This window comes from Pyxicephalus adspersus, chromosome 5 (assembly GCF_032062135.1).
Source record: "Pyxicephalus adspersus chromosome 5, UCB_Pads_2.0, whole genome shotgun sequence".
In the NCBI taxonomy this organism is placed as follows: Eukaryota; Metazoa; Chordata; class Amphibia; order Anura; family Pyxicephalidae; genus Pyxicephalus; species Pyxicephalus adspersus.
This window is the reverse complement of record NC_092862.1, coordinates 146,714,059-146,736,296: the sequence shown is the minus strand read 5'-3', so window position 1 is coordinate 146,736,296 and position 22,238 is coordinate 146,714,059. Positions and strand designations below refer to the sequence as shown.

The following is a 22,238-nucleotide window of genomic DNA, read 5'->3' as shown; positions in this document are numbered from 1 at the left end:
ATCCACTTGCTGTAAAGCAGAAACAGTTCTGGCTGCCTATAGGGGACCCCAGGCCGAACCAAACCTCAATGCAGGGATTATAGAGCATTGTTCCAGTTTTCTTGGCAGGAAATTGCTGAAATGGCACACAATCATTGCTGGTAATTTTACATATGGCAGCGTCAATGAGTGATCACAAACATGCAAACACAAAAAGCTTGGTGAAAGCTGCTGGCCCAACACCCCAACCCCATCTACAATACACACAGTGCAATTAGTATTCAATCATAAATACATCCGCAAACCTCAGATGAGTAATAACTGTATTATTAAAGATCTAAATCCACACAAAATGATTCCGGCAATAATGTACACAATTCCATGAGCACTTTTACGCCAACATGTTGTGATAATTAGTGAGGGTTACAATATTTGTGCATGGAAAGAATATATTCTGCCTTTTTAAGGGCCTAAGGGCACATTTTCTAAGATGATAAAATATTTCAAACTGCAAAAATGGCAACAAGTGGGACTGAGCAGGGAGATTGGTTATACTTCTGTATTTGGTACAAGGCACTCCGGACCATCCTTAGGGTGGTGGTGTCACAAATTCTGCTTACCATTATTATTAAACAGGATTTCTATAGCGCCAACATATTATGGAGCGCTGTACATTGAATAGGGGTTGCAAATGAGAGACAGATACAGGAGAGGACCCTGCCCAGAAGAGCTTACAATCTAGGAGGTGGGGGAAGTATCACACAATAGGAGGGGGATATGGAATGGTGGGTGAGTAGTGAGGGTTTAGGAGACAGAAGAAGACGGGTAGGTGAGGGGGAAGCGTTGGGATTTAAAAGGCTCTTTTAAAAGGAGCAGAAAGTAGAAGCAAGCTGAACAGGACGAGGAGACCATTCCAGAGAGTCGGGGCAGCTCTAGGAGCCGTGTATGTGACGAGTTAATAAGTGAGGAATAATTAGTAGGTTATTGGAGGAATGAAGAACGGCTAAAGGGTATTTTTTTACCAGGTCAGAAAGCCAAAAGTGGCAAGAAGTGTGGAGGGATTTGTATATCAGGTAGGTAGGTGGGACAAGAACTGTGGGGGATCTGAAGGCAAAGCACAGAAGCTTGAATTTGATTCTGAGGTGAAATGGAAGCCAATACCATAAAGTAAAACATTAGGGGTGTCAGGTGGTCACCATGCTTGTATCCATCTGTCTGCTATCATAAAAAAGCTGAAGCTACACAATTATAGCACACTGGGGTAGACAGACGTGTCCTGGGGCAGCAAAGACACAACGAAGAGTCTGCACAAAGTTCAGTGTTACTCTGGAAACTGTCTGATCATGTTTGCTGGCCTGGCAGAACAGAAATAAAAGTACGGGGTAATGTAGCGCATTCATTCCCCTGTGCACTTTACCAGGAGAGAGAGAGTAGAAAATGCCAGGCTGGGCTGTCACAAACAATCTCTTCCCCCTCACAGATCAGGTCAGGGAAATGTCAGAAGCTGCAGCACAAATCTGCAGAGTGAGGAAACTTTTGGAAATCCTTTCAGAAGGTATCATGGGACACAGAAGGAGCCTGTAAATTGTAGGCAATCTGTTGTTGATGGGATACAATTAATACCTTTGTAGTAGCAATGTTGTGGTTCCATCTAGTAATGTTTGCAAATTATTCTAGGCTTTCAAAAGAGAAAGCCCAGCACTGACTGGTCACTTCGGTCAACATGGAAATCCAAACTGGTCTAGAGCAGGAAGAGGGGGGAACTATTTGCTTTGTAGTTATGTTTTACACTTCTATATAGTAGGCGATTCTAGATTGTAAGCTCTTCAGGGCAGGGTCCTCCTACCCCTTACAAAAAAAATATTACAGTTAATATAAAAAGAAAATATTCTGATTTGAACTCCAAACCACAAAGTAATGAGATAAAGGACACAAATACTGCTTTGTACCACCATTTCCAGGGTCAGCCCATTGCTCTGGTCAGACACAACATCCTTTGCTTACACTTCATGCCAAGTGGCCCCGTGACAACAGGCAGCCCGGCTCAGCAGATCAACAAGCAGAGATCCCCCCCCATCCAGCTTCCACTCAAATCCCAGCAAACAAATCAGTTTGGATAGTCACTTTATAAAGATTGCTATGTTGTAAAACTTTGCTTAATCACTTGCATGTAAAAATAACAGCAGCATCCCCAGAAAGCTACAAGTTCTGATATACAAGTCTGGAAATGCAAACTTTCCTTGAAGTCTAACAAAACCCAAAACTGAAAAATTCTCAAAGCAATCTGATGATGTAATTTATAAGCATTATCCTTGGGAAAAAAAACTTCCAGAACGCTCATTATGTAGCTGTGTACTGATCCACACAACCAGGACCATTCCTGACTTAAATATCCTGGTAATGGGTCCTACAATTCTGCAACTACCCCAGACAAATTCAGGAATTTATTACCTCACAAGGATTACAGTACACACCGTAACAATGTCTTCATCTCCTTCCAGGAGGATGGGAATATTCAGCCATATCCAAGATCAAGAATTATTAATATTAAAAATAAACCGTAATGTGTTGCGCCAACATATTACGCAGCGCTGTACATTAAATAAGGGTTGCAAAGGACCAACAGAAAGACAGTGACACAGGAGGAGAGGACACTGACCAGAAGAGCTTACAATCTAGGAGGGGAGATATGGAATGGTGGGAAGTAGTGAGGATTTTAAAAGACAGAGGACAGTTTGAAAAAAAAAATGAGTTTTGAGTGCTCTTAAAATGAGCTGAAAGGAACAAGCCGAATAGGACGAGGAAGACCGTTACAGAGAGTGGGGCAGCTCTCGAAGTCTTGAAGCCGTGAATTGACAAATATGTATCAGCCCATTGCAGCCTTCTCCTTATGACTGGATACAAGGTTACAATATTCTAGTCTAATATAGGAGGAAAATAGACTGCGTAAATTACCTTCCTGCCTGCAGCAGACTGATAACATCTAAACCCAGTCACCAAATGAAGGTTATAGCTAAATATTTATTTGGTTACATTATGCAGTCTCCGGGTCCTTGTTTTACACATCAACATGGTAGCGTTCTCTACATTTATATTTTACATCCAGCGACACCACTTTAGCTTTGCAAGGCAGGCAGAACATAGCAGATGGAAAGGGCTGGCAGGGTGCTGTACATGACTTTCTGTAAACAGCAAGCTGTGGTGACAACTGCATATATTATTGAACCTCTATGACTGATAGAACTAAAAACGAGTGAATGAGGGGCAGCCCTGGCACAGTGTGGGAAAGGGCTAGGCGGTGCTGGGGCATCTTTCAACCTGGAAATGGGGCTAGCTCTGACTTGCTGCAGCTTCTAAGGTTCAATGAAAGAAGCTTGGAGTGTAGAGAGTAAGTGACTTCATTTTAGGAGAGGAGTCGGTACAACCATGCAAGACTGAAAGAAGGCCAAAGAAAAGATTTAGGAATTTCCTTTTGTGTCACAGGGATCCGGTTTTAGTATTTGTGCATCTAAAGCAAGCACATGGAAGGCATGCCACATGTCTGGATTGCATTATGCTGTAAAATTTCTGCAAGATTGGAATAAACCTAAACTGCATCATTCAGAACCTTGCAGCCGCCTATATTCCTGCGCAGTGCTCCCATGCACAGAGACGGGGACAGACATAAGATCAGGCAGTTGGCAGAGCTCCGCATGTCAGATTCCCAGAGCCGGGATAGCTCCTCAGGTTATATTAAAGAAATGAGGGTGGCAAATATTACTCCATCATAGCATCATAAGAAAGCCTGTATAATAACCTTTTAACCCTGAATAATTAGATTCTGACAGGTTTACCAAGATCTAGTCACTAAAACACTAAAAAATTGTTACCCTAAATTTTACAAAGCCATGGAAGAATTGTTTTCCTTCCAGAACAGTCTAAAGTTCCCCTTTAGTACCCTCCTTTTTGTACCCTTCAAGGGTCACCAAGCTGCACCCAGCCATTTATGCCAGTTAGCTAAGTGACATACGTGACAGATACAGTACGTATACAAAGCTCAGAACAACTGCCACTAGTACACCACAAGGTCTCTCGATCAATTAGGATTTTTCTCTCTCCATCATCCATAAATAATTCCCTTGCATTTGATTTGCTTACACCCAATATGTTATCCATCATTCTATTATAACTTATATGTTTTTGACCATTAACTAACATGTTTTATTTTCTATTTCTTATCCTATTCAAGAACTACAATAACCCAAAACCATCTTGAGCACTATACACTATTATGTATACATAATAACATGGTCACTATTGTAACTCGTTAACAGTTTCTATATATACTATTGCTAGAATACATGAATATGCAATATTCATATATACCCATAACTCAATATGTGTATTCCCATTATTTGGTAAACCAGTAAGAGTCTCTGAACCCCTGAAGAAGCCACAAGGTGAAACGCGTTGGGTAAAACATAACAGTCAAATACTACACAATTTATTTGAGTTGTGCGATGTCTAATAATAGTATTAATGTTACTCTGTATTTGGTAACTTTCAGAAGTAAAAACCTATTTTTATCTGCCAAAAAGCCTCTTCTGCTTCTATCCTCATGTTGTAAAGTTCCCTTTTGAAATCTGAGAATAATCTGCTAATTCCTGGTGTGACAAGTTCCAGCCATCCTGATATGTAACTTTGTGCAAGTATCACATTAGCTCCCATAGGGCACCAAGTATAATCATCAAACCGATGCTAACTCGATCTTTATTATGGGATGCAAGCCAGTTGATAATTTCCATATAAAATGTAGTTATCTCAGAAATAAACATCTAATAGGAACCATCATCTATTATACAACCGTGTACATTATTCGCTGAAGGAAACATTTTATTGAATTACAGAATAATGAAAGTATCAGCACAGTGCCGTGTATTCTCGATGGAATCATTACACATTCATGAACCATCAATTTCTCAATCAGCTGCCGGGCTCATTTATTTAATATCAGCAGAGGCTCAGCATGGGATACGCTGCCTGATCCCAGGTTATTGCTTGTTTACAGGATTGTTCCCTATAGAAAGCAATCTTACCTAAATCAATGCACAGAAGTCGGGAATATATCCGTAACAATTACATAGAATTGTAATCTGTCTGCATACCTATTTCTCTACATATAGAGATGGGGGTGTATGGACAAGTCAGAAAGCGTGTACAATTGCAACAACTGCCTTTAAATAATCATGGATTGTATCTTAACACTAACAAGGCACTATTGCAGAAACAAAATTAAAATCTGTTACCTATGGTGTAAATACTCGCCAGACCCATTTCCCTAGAAATGGACACTCTGGAAGCATCTATCTTGTATTTCCCTCAGGATTCATGGTTCCCCAGCTAACCACCAGTAATGATTTGAAGGTAGAAAGGAAGAACCGATGAGCTGAAGGAGAACAGAAGTGTTCATTTCACAGCAGATAATTTCCATTACTGCGGAACCATTTTCATGCGCAGGTATAGACACTTTACAGGTAGGCAGTATCATTAAATTTTAATAATGCCCGACTGATGTGCCAGAATGATGAATGGCCACTGCTGCCAGCATTTAAAGGTATGAGGTCCAGGGTAAACAGCAAACATGGAAGAATCTTGCAACAAGTGAATGAAAATTATTTCTGTCCAGGTATTTTGTAAATTTTAGGGTTGCAACCTACTACAGGAATCCAGGATGACATCCTGGAACTTCCATTAGTCATTAAGGATTACTATCCCTATAATTTTCCATTGAAAATGTCAAAAAAAATAATCAAACTTTATTATGGCCGGTTGGTTATATGTAACCTTTAATTACACCATTTTCACAGGCTCAGATCAAAAGTCAAAAACTGCTTAAGCCAACCAACAGCAAATACAACAACAAAAACAAGCCAATATTATGAAAGCAGCTGCAACTGCACCCTTCAACACAATTTAATACCTACAAAACATAAGCGTATGAATATTTCCACATAAAAGAGTAAAGAAGGCAATTGTATACCTGAAGGACATCCTAAAAATGTAACAGTTTTTGTATGACATTTATAGTCTCATTCAGGTAATAAAGTATTTGAAGGACGCGGTATAGATTGTTTCAGACTGTGAAAGATTTTATTGCTTTATTTAAGCGTTAGAGGGTTTTGATTTTGCTGGCTGTAACCTTCCACATTTATCAGGATTCCTGTAAAACTCATCTTCAATGAACTCTCATCTTGTCCCCAGGTTTACTCTAACAATTTATATTCTATCTGAATCTGCTGTGAATAATTTACATTACTCAATGAAAATCTCTCGGTGTGAGAGAAAGGGGATCTAATTCACCATCCCTTATGGAAATAAAAGTGATGAGAATATGGATTTTATATTTTTAAGATGTAGGCAGGAGGTGGGCACAATATTTTACCTTTTCAGCAGCCACCCAAAAACTAAAAAGGGGCTGGGGAGAACACTGAAAAAAGAAGTGTTTACAAGAACCAGAAGGTAGAGGTAATCTTCAAAAAGTTGACGCTGGTGACAACTGTAATAAGGAATGGTTCTTACTTGGTGCTCATTTCCTATAGTATCCACAGGACAGCAAGTAAAGGGAAATCTTCCCCACCCTAAACAAACCCATTTACTATTCCATCCAATACAATATTCTGGTTTTAGATGCACCTTAACCCCTCATTGAGGATTTTCATGTCATGTCTTTACATACATTTCTCAGTTGTATACTAATATGGAATGTATTTAGTAATGAACTATATATAATAAAAATCAGAACTGGACAAACTGCAACATATTTAACATAACAGTTACACCATTGCAACAAATGCTCCTTAAAAACCATGAAATTCAGCCTTGATTCAGATTTGTAATAAAGATCTTATGTTGGTGACATAGAATTTATGTTGGTGACATAGTCTGGTACGTTTATCATACATCGGCCCCCATACGCATTTCATAAATGCTGATGACAGCAGAGCACCACTTACAGCAGACCTTCCTTTGTTCTTCATTCAGTATCAGTTACATTCACGCCTTCCATCCACCTGACAGCTCCGCTGGATTTTTCCTTGGCTCAGCAAGTAACGTGGTGGTTTATTTTATCAAGGACATCAAATGGTCAGGAAAGTAAACAGTTTTCAGGTGGAGGAAAAACTGCCAGCATGCTTAAGAATTCAATAATTGTGAGCTGCAGCTCCTCTGTCCCCGGATGGTGAACTACACAGAACAAACCACCAGATCGCTGCATTAACATGCACTGTAAGAATCATGATAATACCTGGGAACATAAGGGCAACCTTATGACGTATCTAGAGAGAAACAAAGTCATTGTGCTTGGAAAGATAAACAGAGACCTATCTATATCATAGTAAGATCAGCCGTGTGTATCTGCTGGTATAACACAACCCCAACTATCACCCCCTCATTCAGAATGAAGAATCAGCCAAAAATACTTTCAAGTTATAATGCATACTATTAATACTCCACAGCAATAAACTCTACTTGGGATGTTACAGGCAACAGGCCTCAATAGCAAAGCCAATAGAAAATCTGGTTGCTATTGGCAACATCACCATTGTCATTAACTAGACTCACTATGTACGTGCAGTAGAACAGAGGATTCCACTAAGTAGACAGTGATCCAGTCCCCTGAAATGCACTTAGTCAGATTTTACATCTCTGATGTTCCCAGATAATCTCTAATAAAATGCATCAACATCTGTGCCCTCCATGGCCACCCAGATTGTGAGTGCACTTACATAAGAGAAAATCTATTCACTCTGAAAACGTGCAGTCTTGTCAGCGCAGCACAAAATTAAACAGTAAGGGATGTGGAAACATACCATGCTGTGTAAAGCGTTGCTCACATGGAGGTGAAAGGTGGATAGGGCCAGGTCCTTCTTCCTTCTCTGTGTCTCCCCTGTTCTTTTCCTCCACTTTCTTACACTCGGGTGCATTGCAGGGTGGGATAGACTCCCACTTTAACTCATTCGTAACATCACCAGCACTGGGTTCCACGGTCTCATCTAGCTTTGTCAGATGCCTCCCTAGGATAAGCAGCTCCTGATTAGTTGAAGATGATCCATCTTTAGCATCATCCATATCTCCCTTTGTAGGAGAGGCACACTGGCCTATTATCTCACGTCTTGCATTGAAGTCATACCCGGTAGTTTGCTCCTCGGCAACGGTCATTGACCTCTTCATTGAGTTGACTGGCTTCTTGGGCACACTGGAGGGTGTGTAGTTCAGGCCACCAAGTGAGGACACTTTATTGAGATTTTCTTTGGCCCCTTGGATCTCAGGGTATTTATCTGCAATATTGACAGGAGGGGGTACAGCCAAATGGGAGCACTCTGACATCGCCCGCCTCATTGCCTTTCTCTGGTACGATGTTCTGTCAAGTAAAAGGCAATCCTCAAGGCTATCAACGCAGTCATCTACATCCAAGGCAGCACCATTTTCATCCAGGTCACAGACTTTGTTGGCAGGGTCAGGATTGGCATCCTCCTGGGCTAGTTCCACCAATGTGGTTGGTGGCTGAGATTTGGTGTCTGACATCTGGGGAGGACATGTGCTCTGAACTTGATTCTTCATCATGCTCCCAGAGAACAAATTCTTTGAGGGATCATCAGATATTAAGGTATTAACGTTCTCATGCCAAATACTTCTATTCTGGTTGGAAAAGGGCTTCTGGTCGTAGTCGTTTGTAGCCAGGCCGATTAGTGTATCTTCTGGTTGGATGATGGACTCAAAGTTTGTCTTCTGTGCTGCTTTCTCCTGATCAGTAATTGCTTTGATTTGCTCAAACCCATCAGACTGTCCAGCAGAAGCCAGGGGCACCTCTGCAGGTTTGGCGCTCAGAAAAGGTTCTGTAAGGAATGAAACCCCTCCGAGCTGATCAGCACCAGCCAGGATCTGGTTACCCTTGTTCTGCCATTCACAATCGATCTTCTCTTTGGGTCCGAGTTGCAGGCTTTTGTCTAGTTTTGTCTCGAAGAAGCACAGCTTGTCCTCATCTGTGAAGCCAATGTTTTTGCTGAGCCCATCTTTAATTTGTCCGCCAGCATTCACATTCAGTCCGATTTCATTCAGTTTGCCCTCTGTCCTCTGCCATTCATACTCTGCTTTGGCAAAGTCTCTGGGGGACTCTGAGGCCGGAAAGCAGTCTGGGTTCCTGGCATTGCACAGAGGGCTGTATTCAGATAGCGCAGGGGGCTGCTGGTTGGAGAACGACATTTTTCCTGCTTAGCTTGCCCTGGTTTCTGCAAAGACTAACGGAGAACTGAATGAGCCTGCCTCACTGCGTGACATCACATCTGTGCGTTCATGGAAAATATTAAATCCCCACCTACGAGTCCCTCCTCCCCACAGACTGCCAGCATCGCTCTACACTATATTATGCATGGACAACAAACCAGAGATGTTCAAAAATGCAGAATGTTACCCCCCAACCAGTTCCATCACCCCATTAGAACACTCGGGTATAGAACATTACACACTTATATCCATTACAAGCCGTCCAGATTGACAGGCTGGCTGTAATAAGCAAACAGCCGAGCGATGTGCATAGTGCAATACCAGACCAAAGTCTGTGTTTTAAAGTGATGAAGATGAAGCACGATTTACCTAAATTGACTAAGGAGCCCTGACTAGCATTCTTCAAAACCAATGCCAAGCTAACGGAACAATAGAAAAAGTCTGTGTTAACCCTAATAAATTATTGAACTTTATAAGTGCCAACATAAAATGCAGCAGTGTGCAATAAAGAAGGGTTGCAAGTGACAGACCGGTACAAAACAATACCAAGAATGTGAAAAGGAAGACCTTGCCCCCAAAAAAAGAGTTTACTATCTAAGAGGGGGGCGCATAGCACCTTATAGGGGGGTGGAAAGATACAGAATGGTGGCTAAACAGCGAGAATTAGGAGACAGAACATGGCTAGGTGAGGGTGAAGTGTTGGGATTTTAAACTCTTAAATGTGCAGAAGTAGGAGCAACCCGAATAGGACAAAGAAAACCATTCCAGAGAAGTCTTGGGAGCTGTGCATGTAACGAGGTTATGAGTGAGGAAGTCATTGGAGGAGAGGAAAAAAGTGGCTGGGGTATTTTAGAAAGGTAAGGACAAGAGCTTTGGAGGGATTTGTGTAAGGTAGGTGGGGGAGGAGCTGCGGTGGGATTTATGTATCAGGTAGGTAGGTGGGGGAGGAGCTGTGGAGGGATTTGTGTATCAGGTAGGTAGGTGGGGGAGGAGCTGTGGAGGGATTTGAAGGCAAAGCAAAGGAGCTTGAATTTGATTCCAAAGTGAAATGTAAGGCTCTTTTTACGCAATTTACATCAGAGTACATCTATAAACCTGATGACCCCTTCTGGCAGTGTAGTGGGTGATAAGAATGGCTGAACAGAATTGCACATCTTCCAGCATGCACAACACACACACACACACACACACACACACACACACACGAATTCTTAGACACCAATTGTAAGGGATGTGTAGCATCTTAACAGAACGGTAGGTCAATTAACTCAAAATAGGATTTTAGGCTGTGAATAAAAACCCATACTAAAAAGAATTCCTGAGACCTATAGGGTTCAAATTTTTTTTTTTTTTTAAAGCAGATCTAACCCAACCACTAAAATCTCACTCTAATGTAAAATTTAGAGATCTCATTACAAGCTGCACAATGTATGAGATTGCAGTGATAATGATCCACATCAGTTTTCTCCTCCCAGCCCTTTTTATTTGGGCGCACCACCCGGAACTTTTCAGTAACCACCTGGCTGTTTTTGGGTGGTTATTGAAGAGTTGCGTCACAAAGGTGCAGCCTCCCACCTACAATTTTTTTTTCCATGTGACGTCTACGAGGGACCCTTTATACCAGAGATGAATGTCCCCTATACTGCTGTAAATAATGTTCGGTGACACGCAGGACTGAGCCCCAATCCTGCTTTCTCATCTACAAACACATGTCTTGTGTGGCCCAGGGCTGGAAACAGACCTACTTACCAAGGGCCCCTGAAGTGACAGACTGCGTCACACTGCCTGACCGCTAGCTACTGGAACTATTTATGGAATGTGTAACATTGGATTAACATTACACAGATTGGGCACAGAAAAGCCAAAACAGAACCGTCAAGCTGACAACAGAGCATTATATCTGCAAAGGATGGAGAGAGATGGCCAGCTTCCCTGACATGATTTAGGTAGAAGAATACTCACTAAATGGCCTTTTATTTGCTCTGTGTATTGTAGTAAAATTGACCTGTTCATAAAATGATCTTTTCACTACAAGCTTTTTTTGTCCATATCGCAAGGATGCTGATCTCTAGCAGCTTCATTCAGATATTTTCTTCTGCATGCATTCACTGCATCAGTTTCACATCATTGCTTTGAAGCAGCTTTGTCACAGCAATGGACCGTGCCTGCATATTGTGTTGGCGCAAACACTAGCATAGGATGCCCAAAATAAAGGGTGACCGCATGATGCTCATCTGAGAGGCAAAGCATTGTTATCCCTTAATAAAAGTGTTTGGAACCTGGACCTTTATTGGCAGGAACACAGAGTATTTTTTGGAGATATAAAAAAGATTGAAACTAGTTTTCTACTGACATGAACATGTTAAAGCTTTATATAGTGACTGGGTTTATACTTGAGCGCTTCTCTAGCAAGCATCAATACATAATATGTTTTTACCTGCAGGTAGAATATACAAGCCTGCACCTTAGCACCAACCAACATATCATCCTACGGCAGGCAAGGGCAAACTATGGCCCCGTTAGGATTTTTATCCGGCCTGTTGAACTCTCTCTGTACTTCAGCGGCTCTGGCCTGTGGCCTCCTGTGCAGGGTCAGAAGGACCCCGCTGGGGGGCCGCACCGGCAAGAGCCACGGGTCATGTTCCCTGTACAAATCCTGAGCTCGGGAAAGTGGGTGCCCCCTCCAATAACAGGCTCAGGTCTGCAATGGGAGAGTGGGTGGGGTTATACCATCAATGACACCGCCCACTATCCCATAAGCCCAACCCCTTTGCCAAATTTAAGAACAGATTGTGGCACCTGAAAAAGGTTTGCCCACCCCTGCCCTAAGGCAATGTATAAATATAACCACCACCATGAATGCAAAATCACCACTAACCAGTTCAGTACATATAATATTGTTATTTTCTCCAACATGCTATCTTTGCTACTTTTTCCTAGCCACTTCAAAAACCATCATATAAAAATTAAGATTAAATGTCTATAGGCGGCATCTTGTTTCAGATGCAAGATACATCGTTCTGAGAAATCTAATGACTAAACAGGAAGGTTGGGGCCACATTTAATTACAGATCTAATGTGTGATGCATCTGTGTCCCTGCTCCAACAATGACCCTTTGTCCTTCACCATTTAAACGCCTGAACCTAAGAGGACGCCATGCTGTTTTCATAGCTCCTCATCACGCTGCTTATACAAAAATGAAGGTTCATTCCAGCAGTGCAAGGGGTTAATTAAGAGAGCTGGGGAATAGCAAAGCATGATAGGGATAGGATGCTATTTATATGCTGCTATTTTTTCCCCTCATTTAACACTGTGGTTCCATTCGCTACATCTCACACACATTGTGTCATCCTATTTGGAAATTCTCACTGGTTTCCAAGGTAACACCCCAAAATCTAGTTAATGAGAAGGACTGGTGGCAGCAAGATAAATTCTACCTTCCGATCATTAGAGACAGCACAGACCACTTTAGTCAGGGTTCTCCATAGACTAAAAGAGAAGAAATGAGAACTGTTCTTGTACAGGACAATGGGGGTGAATGTGTTGGCCAATAAATACAGAAATAATCACACGAAGGCCAGGTCAGTTTCATGGCTACATTGCAAGCCTTTGTGCTGCACAGCGGGTACAGAAAGATCCATTGGACCATTACCAGCTAGGATTTAATACCCCCGGGGAACACAAACTGCAGACAGTAAACCGGAGCTACATCAGTTCCCACCTCCCCCCCCCCCTCCTGGTACACTAATTCAGCGGTCCCCAACCTTTTTGGCCCCAGGGACCGGTTTCACGGAAGGAAATTTCTCAGAGGACCGGGGGGGTCCTACTCTGGCGTCTTCTCTTTTCTCTCTGTGCACCTCTGCTGCTTCAAAGCGATCACATGACATCTGACAGCCAATCGAGCTGCATGTCATGTGCTCGCATTGCTTGTACACAGACTACTGTGTACATTTACCGGCATCTCATACAAACACCGCTGCGGACCACTTCCGGTCCGCGGATGGTGGTTGGGTGCCGCTTCGTTTTCAATAATGGATCATGTACTCGCGGCCCACTGAAAACACCGCCGCGGACCGGTAGTGGGCCGCGCCCCGGTGGTTGGGGACCGCTGCACTAATTCACTTCAAATTCTATTGTAACTAAACCCTCAACATCTGAATTCTTGTTATATTTATTCCAAGCTTCTAAAACATCTCTAGTCATGGGAAATGAAAGAACCCAAATAGGGTTTCACCTTATTCTGAGTTCCCATTGGGGAGATTTTCTCTCTTCCTGTTCTGGAAACAGAATGTGTAGTTGAAGAGCGAGGAAAACAAAAGAATCACTTTGTGTACCCGTGACCTCCATAGAAAGATACAGAAACACGTTTAGCTTCACTCCCAAAATATCTGGCAGGAGATCCACTTAAAGATAAAATAAAATTACATTTACTGGATTCTGAGAAACCCGAGTTTGAAGCGTTCACATTAATATAGTTTTGGAACTTTCTCATACTCTACAAAGTTGGCTGCTTTGTGCTAAACTTTAGGCAAATCGGTCATAAAGAACAAATCCTTATCTATTATTTATTTTCCTGTTTAATGGGCTGACCCAGAAGTAAAATAAGCTCAGCACATTCTCCGAAAAGTCACCACCAACATCCAATATGGGACTGGCTTGTTCATAATACATTGACCAAATTTATACAAGGTTACAGAATTACTTAGTTTTCAATTGAACAAGGAACACTTATCAAAGGATAAAAAACACCATTACCAAATCAGCGCAGGACAACGTTGAGCACCAAAGTCAGATTTATGAAAGGTTGCTGGATACATTATGTTTTATTCCCCTCACTGTAGACCTCCGAGATACAATCCCAAGACGTTACCCCCAAGGGCTGCCACAGAGGAGGGGACATAAATTGAATACAACAAAAGGTAAAAAATCTATGCAACGCTGCAATTAAATGCAGACCAGCTTTCAAATGTGCCTAAGACTGGCATCTGTTTCAAAGACAACTGAATCACTTTAAATGTCATGCAATGTAATATCCCAATACAGACAGATGGTAGAGAAGCACCACCAAGTTGTGATTCAAGTTTGGTTTGCAAAGGCAAAGACCGCAAATGTCTCAGATAAGGTAATGATTCCATAAAACCATTGTTAATCAAACTGCTATGAATGTTATACTGTGCTGAAGTCAGTATACATACACAAATGTAATGCTATACATCAAGTCAGTCACTTCCCCCACCTCCTAGATTGTAAGCTCTTCGGGACAGGGTCCTCTCAATCTTCTGTATCACTGTCTGTATCTGTCATTTGCATCCCCTATTTATTAATGTACAGTGCTGTGTAATATGTTAGCGGTATATAAATCCTGTTCAGTGTTCTCCCCAGCCTCTTTTAGCTAGATGCACCACCTGGCACTTTTCAGTAACCCCCCGGCTGTTTTAGGACAAGCTGGGTCACAATAAAGGGGCTGCCAACCACCTACAATTTCTTCCCAACCAGCTTAAAAAAAAAATCTGGTTTCAACACTGCTGTTTATTATAACAGTCAGACTCTCTCCTTCGGTGTGCTCCCAGAGGGTGAAAAGGCCACCCCTGTACCAAACTACAATAAAGCCAATAAGAAGGTGTAGGAGAGATGTTGAACCATATGACCAAAGGTTTGTGAACACCTAACCATCACACCTATACTGGAGGGTTTAAGTTAAAGTATATGTTGATGTTTTCAGTAAGGAGTACTTTTAATACAATGCCATTTTATGCAAGTGTGTGATTCTATCCTTATGTTTGGGAGGCCCTCATCTTTTTACATTATGAACATGCTCAAGTGTACAAAGCCAGCCTCAAAAATATGGTCTTAATATGGTCTATGGTCATAAAGTGTGGATGAACTCAAATGGCCTGCACTACAACTGAACGCATCTTGGATGAACTTAGGTTCATTAGGTTAGCTGGGGTTCCCTGAAGACCTGAAAGTTATTCAAAAGGTTAATCCATGTTTAAACGGTCAAAAACACTAGTACAAGAATAAAATCGTTTTGAAAGTCCAAATATCAAGATCAACTCCCATGCAGAGTAAGAACTGTCAACACTGCAAATCCACCCAAAATTACCCAAAGCAAGCAATTAGTAGACACGTCATGCAAACCACAAGTTGCTTTCTAGTTATCCTCAAACAGCTGTGAGAGGTAGCAGTAGAACCAACTGCATTACTGACTGAAACACAGCACACTACAATTATATATAGATATAAAACTACCAAAAATAAGTGCAACATTTTACACTATGATGGAATTTTCTGTAAACAAACACAACACAATCCGATTTTTGTTCTCTGTCCCACTACTCCACAGAATGGATTTTTAATTTAGCATTGTGCAACACACAAGCAGTATTACTGGCAGAAGAAGCCAAAACGCCATGCCATCGTAGTGATGAAGCCATGCTCGGCTGCCTATAACTCCACTCATTAGAAGAACACACCTTTGTCTGGTCTCTGTTGGTTGATTCTGGTGTCCTTTGAAGGCTTAGACTTTTCCACCTCTGTGCTAGCAGCTCTGGGTGCTGAAGTGACTCCACGAGACTTTGTTGGTCTCATGTATCCTTTAATAACTTCAGGTGCTTTTGCCTTCTCTTCAGTCTTAGCAATCTTATGTGGCACTTTCTGTGAGGGTGGCCCTTTCTTTGGAGGAGGCACGGCCTTTGTTTTGATTTGAGCAGAATCTGTGGTCTCTCCATGTTTTAGTGCAGGCAGTGACACTTTAGCTTGTATTGTATTCTCCCAAGAAGCAGGTAAAGGAGTAATTTGAACTTTGGGTACTTCAGCAGGTGTTTGCATTTCGTCTCGAAGTTCAGTTTTGCTAGGTACAGCCTGGTTATTATCGGTCTGTGGTATATCTGAATCCACTTGCTTTGACTTCTCTAAACGATTAGAAGCACTCTTTTGAAGTGGCACCTCAGAGGTGGCACACACTGCCACCTTCACTGTATCACAGCTGGAGGAGTCCAAGAGTGAAGGCGATGGTTGTGCAGCTTCTGCAACATTACCATTGCCGTCTAGAAACCCTGCAGCAGCTTTCACTGTACAAGGAGTCTCCTCACATTGGCGGTTAGGCTGTGGCTTTTCAAGCAAGTTATTAGCCTCTGCAAATTCTGTACAAAAGTCTTTTATTTTTCCAAATGGGCCTTGGGTTTGGTACGATAAATCAAATTCAGAAGCCAAGTTAAGCTCTTTAGCAAATGTTGGAGTCTTATCCTTTGACAAAGTTTCATCTGATGACTGGGGCACTGGACACACACCGAGACTCTCGTCATCTCTGCTCTGTTTAATTGATAAATCTGCACCCTTTGACAAATCCTTCACCGATGAATGGGAGACAGGATCTCCCTTAGTCTCTGTGACATCTTTATCTATTTCACTGGTCAGGGTGACAACCTTTGACAATTCATGAACAGATGATGCTGGATTTACATCGGGCATTTTATCATCTTTAGCAGCTTTATGTATTTCAGTCTTATGCTCAGTCAAAGCCTTAGCTGATGACTGGGAGGTTGGCTCTACCCTGGACTCTCTGCCATCTTTGGGTTCTTCACGTGGAGTGTCCAGTTTTGGCAACTCTTGAACCAATAGGTGGGCCAATGTATCTACCTTGGAATCTAGGGCTATATTGAGTGGCTCTGTTATTTCTGGTTTGAATTTAGCTTTTTCCTCAGATACATCTGAGGTCAGTGTTAACATATCAGTCACCTGGTCCAATAAATCCAAATCTTGTGACTTTATCTGAATTTGTTCCAGGTTGAGGTTTTGAGAGCCATCAGAGAAGACAGGAAGACTGGAACTTTCCTTTTCTAGTAAAGGAGCCTGTGGTTCTTCTACAGTTTTGTCCAATAGCAGAAGCTCTGGAGCCACATAAGATTTAGGGGCCACTTCAACATTAGTCAGAATATAGCTATTGTTTGGCAACACCTGGACATCCTTTTGTTCTGAAGTATGTGGCCGCTTTAAAGATCCACGTTCTGCTTTTTTAGTAGTCACAGGCTCTTTGGGCTTGTCATTTGGTTCCGTGTAAGAAGAACTAGGAAGGCTTTGACCTACCACCCCTTTATTACTTAAATCAGCCTCTAGGAAAGCTGCAGTGTATGTTTTACCTTTACCTTTGCCTCTCTTGCTTTTGGTTTGTCTGTCATAAGGAACATTCCCATCACTTGGGCCCTTTCTAGAAGATGAAACTGGCTGGTCCCTTGGCATGATCTCTAAATCAGCACTGGCTTCTGGGAAAATCTCTTTAACAGCATCTGTTTTACTTTTATTTTCAGGAGAGGTCTGACCCAAATCTGGCTTTGCAGTACCTAATGCCAATGCTAATATGGGTTCTTTGATTTCTGTAGATACACCAAGAGACTTTTGGTTATCCACTAGGTTTATGGGGCTCTCCAATGTGACAGTTATGGCCTGACTAGCTTCATCAAGGCCAAAATTGGGTACATGGACAACTTTAGCCTCACTCTTATTCACTACAGGAGTATCTGCAATATTTGGGACCAGTGGGAGTTTCTGGTTGGTTTTCATGTATTCCACTTTTTCCTCAGAACCCAATAAACCGCTATCTAGACTTTTATTTAATAAATGTTGACTTTTACCAGACAGAGGCTCTAAATTGTCAAAGCTCTTGTTACTTTGTTCTTTCTTATGTTTTGGCCTCCGATTAGATGACTTCTGTTTAGTAAATGGCGTTTCCTCTCCTAGCACTGCAACAGGTCGAGTCTGCTCATTCCAGAGGAAAGCCTCTTGATCAAACAAAACATCTACTGGGATATTTTTGTACTGTGGTTTGGAGTCAAAGACCCCATATTCCATTTGCTGCTGTTTAGTATCTGCCGAGTGCCCTACAAAAGAACGCTCCCCTCCCCACTTGTCTCTCTTTTTTGGTTTGTCCCATTTTGTGCCAGATGCCAGGAAGGGCCTTTCATCTTCTAAAACAGGAAAAGCAACATCTAGTTTTTCTCCTGGCCAATAATCTTCCTCCATAAGCATTGGTTGTTCATAATGATATCCGACTTTCCTTTCCCCGCGGTTTGCTTTGTCTTTCTGTGCATGTTCTCTAGCAGGTTTAGTAACGGCAAATTCAGGGCTGAAGTATGGACATTTTGTAACATCTGTTGATCCAAATATAGAATCCACCGAGGTCTCAGGTTTCTGGTGTTCTGTTTGAAATGGCTTTGGTTTGATAAGCCTATTATCCACTTGGTCACCAAGTGAGGTTTCTTTAGATAATAATGGGTAGTTAATGTCCTGCAGAGGTGGATTTAAAGTCTCGGAAGAAACCATGGTTGCCACATTGTCCTTAATGCCATATGCAGTTTTATGATTTACAGGGCTAACAGGGGGAGGTAGGCCACTTCCGCCCAGGGACTGCTCGGGAGCAGCTTCCTTTCCGCCCAGGGACAGATCGGGAGCAGCTTCCTTTCCACCCAGAGACTGATCGGGAGCAGCTTCCTTTCCACCCAGAGACTGATCGGGAGCAGCTTCCTTTCCACCCAGAGACAGATCAGGAGCAGATTCCATTGTTATGATAGGGTCCACAGGAGTAGCTTGTTTTTGGGCATCAATGGGCACAGACTCCTGGGGAATCTTTGTTGGCAATTCTTCACCAAACTCTGGCTCTTTAGGATAAAAGTTTTTTCTTTGCTTTGGTTTCTTTTTCTTTCTCTTCATTAACATCTGGGCCCCTTCAGCATCTCCTGCTTCCCTAGCAGCATCCTGACGGCTCTCCATGATATCCCGAGCTTTTTTATGCAGTGCTTTAGTTCTAGAGGCCAAAGAATGTGAGTGTTCCACAGGAGGAAGGTTTGTTTTATCCCCGGTAAAGCCAAGCTCAGGAAGGTCATCTGCAACTGGCACCAATGCAGTCTTCCCTTTGCCTGACTCTGGTGTTCTTGTTTTAGAAGCTGGCTTTATAGTTGCTGCAGATACAACAGGAATAAGTAAGGTTCTCCACACTAACCACCTTCTGTGAACTACATTGGAATTAGAAACTTTATGCTACTGTGACATGCTATAAACTCATTACAAGAATACCAGTCTAAATCAATCTGGTGTATGTTTTATTGGACCAACCAGGAACAAAAAAGTGAATCCTGATTAAATAACTTAAAGCTGAACTCCAGGCAGATATAGAAACACAAATGAATGCAGCTCTGTATTTAGTAATTTACCATTACATTTAATTTTTCCAAATACAACCAGTAAAAGTACCTGAAGTTGACCTGGTATCAACCTCCTGGCGTTCACTGTACACCAGAGCTCAGGCTTGCAGCTCAAATAGCATGCTTATAGAAGGAAAGAAGACTTACAGAGATCAAACACATTATTCTAAAGGTTCCTTTCACTGTCTGGTCACTGATTGGCCAAAGAAAGGAAAGGCCAAGGCCAAGACCAGCAAGTGGTACGTCAACGTGGGAAAAATTGGGTCTTCTGGCATACAAAGCGTGAATCCAAGTGCATGGATAAAGACACAAACTTTTGTCAGGTAAGAGTTATGCCCTTAAAGGTTTGCAACTTGTGCCTGTAAGTTCAGCTTTTTTAAAGTATTAAAAGCCAAATCCCAGACAATACAAATCTTAAGCATATTTCAACCTACAGCCTTCACTGCCGGAACATGTATGTAAATGATATTAAAAGCCCTCATCTGTCTGCTTGTCCCAGAAGGCTCATACAAAAACCCCATGTTCCTCTCCTAATAGGTTCCCTATAGGCTCTAATAAAACTCACAGCCAAGCAAGGAGGTGTTGGGAACTGAAGTGGAGAAACTTACAACAGGTCCCACAGACCTCGGAAAGTAATAGCTGCTGAACAGTTTACATTTCCCTGAAAAAACTAGAATTTGAACAAGCCCTAATTCTTTAACTGGCACCCTGTTTCAGGAATAATTATGGTATGTATTTCAGAAGGAATGGACAGAGGTTTGGAACTAGTGTTCGAAAATTTGAGGTGTGGGAATCCTATATTGCTACACTGTCACTGAATAATAAAGAATTATCTTAACCTTTCAGCAAACTACATGGTGTGCTCATCTGCTGGATAACAATCCTTCAGTTATATGTTGTATGATTTTGATATTTACTTTGTGCTTCCTTCCCCTGCCAACTGACTTCATCCAATGTTATGGATCTCATATGTAATTATTTATGTGTTTAATTAACCTCTGTATTTTTGCTATAACATTTACGTACGTGCTTTGTTACATTGAGAGATGCACATTTACCTTCTCTGAACAATAAAATATATATAAAACTATATTGAAGTTACAAAGGCTATGGAAAGAAGTGCTTTTAGACTGTATTGTAGGTAAAGTTTTTTTTTTTTTTTTTTATGAAACTCTCCAAAAATGCTGAAAAGTCTGGAGTTCAGCTTTAAACGAATATATAATGTAGTGTAAACCTGATGTGGGACAACAAAATGGCTCAAACATACTGCATGGATAAGGGATGTAAAGCTCTGGTCCTATTTCCATTTTATGTCTTTCAGTGGCTCTTTAGCATACGCACTCCCTCCTGTCACGATTACATCTTTAGAGGTCTCTCAGAGACCTTGCAGATATATCTAGAAGTGTTGTCCTCTCCCTGTAATTCTCTATTCTTCTGCATTTCCATCAAAAAGACCTAGGATAGGAGAAGGTTTGGAGGAAAAGGCGATCCACAGGTCAACCTCTACACACAGCATTGCAATCAAATATTGTCGTATTGTGATTTAAAAAGTCCAACTCATTTATTCTTTCATGCAGAGAACACTTAGTACTAGTCTAATAAGGCAGAGGACATAAAAAGCACATAATAAAGGGTAGAGGGAATATGTGAAATCACAATGAGCACCAAACAAGAGTCCAGGTAGCTTAATTAAACCATAATGTGAAAAACAGAATGGTCAGTGCATTTTAGGGGTTAACACCCCCCTCCCCCTTAAAATAAGAGCTTTGAACACTAAGGCTGCATACACACATTCAATAACTGTCCTCGGAAAGGATCTCTCACGATCCTTTGCAACGACAAAAGACTGAACGATGCATAAATGAGCGTTGTACATACAATGCCGTTCTGCTCCACAGAGAGGGGAGGGGGGAAACGACAGGACCAGCGCCCTGCTGCGCTCTCGCCCCTTCACTTTGATTACGATCTGCTAGGACAAATACTGTACACATGCCAGATTCCCATTCGATATCAGCCCTGAGCCAATTATCGGACGAGAATCATCTGACCTGTGTACGTAGCCTTGGAGCTTAAGTGAATATAGCCTAAAATAACTACCAAACACAGCTTGCGGTTAACCATTTGGTTTGATGCACCTTTATGTTGGAATACTTTAATATATGCTTAAATTTGGTGCCCTTAAACTAAAAATGGAAAATGACAAAAAGTGAGAAAAGGGCAAACTGCCTTGAATAATATGGTATGGTTGAGCCCTTCTGTCAGACACCATAAGTATCGTGACAAACTACAATTTAGTAATAAAACTAAAACCTAACCTAGAAAAAAAACTAAATTATATTTAAAATATTTTTTTTTTAATTTAAAGCCATTTTTTTGTTGTAGAATGAAGTTTTATAGGACATGTATTTTAGAAATGTATTACATAACATACACCAAGAAAAAAATGTGCAGAAAGACTGGGCACTGCATGGAGGAAAAAGGTCAGGCAAACACCAAAAAAACACACAAAAAAAAAAAAAACAGTAAATATACAACTTGAAAACAAACTAATAAAATAACACTGACTATAGAGGAGCATCATTTATTTAGTCATTAGGTCAACTTTTTCATATCAAAATAAATAAATCTTACCTGTCTCAGTGGGAAGGTCAGCTTGCTTAGGATCATGCTTTCCACTAGCAGCTGTCTGCTGAAGAGCCTGGAGGGAAGCTAGGTTCTCTGCCTGTATATGTTCAGGAAGCAAAGTGCTTTCTTCTGTGGAAATTTCTGGCTTAGAGGAAACTGGAATTTCTACTTGG

The 22,238-nt window shown here is 41.5% G+C and overlaps 1 protein-coding gene across 1 annotated transcript in view; it reads right to left on the bottom strand.

Moving 5' to 3' along the window:
- LOC140331782 (uncharacterized) overlaps nt 1-18,703 on the bottom strand; it is a gene marked incomplete at its 5' end in the record, with an annotated part of 39,320 nt that extends 20,617 nt beyond the window's left edge. The window contains 1 exon segment of the mRNA XM_072413058.1: nt 15,718-18,703. Coding sequence (XP_072269159.1) covers nt 15,718-18,703 — 2,986 coding nt within the window.
- Between the last annotated feature and the right edge of the window lie 3,535 nt (nt 18,704-22,238).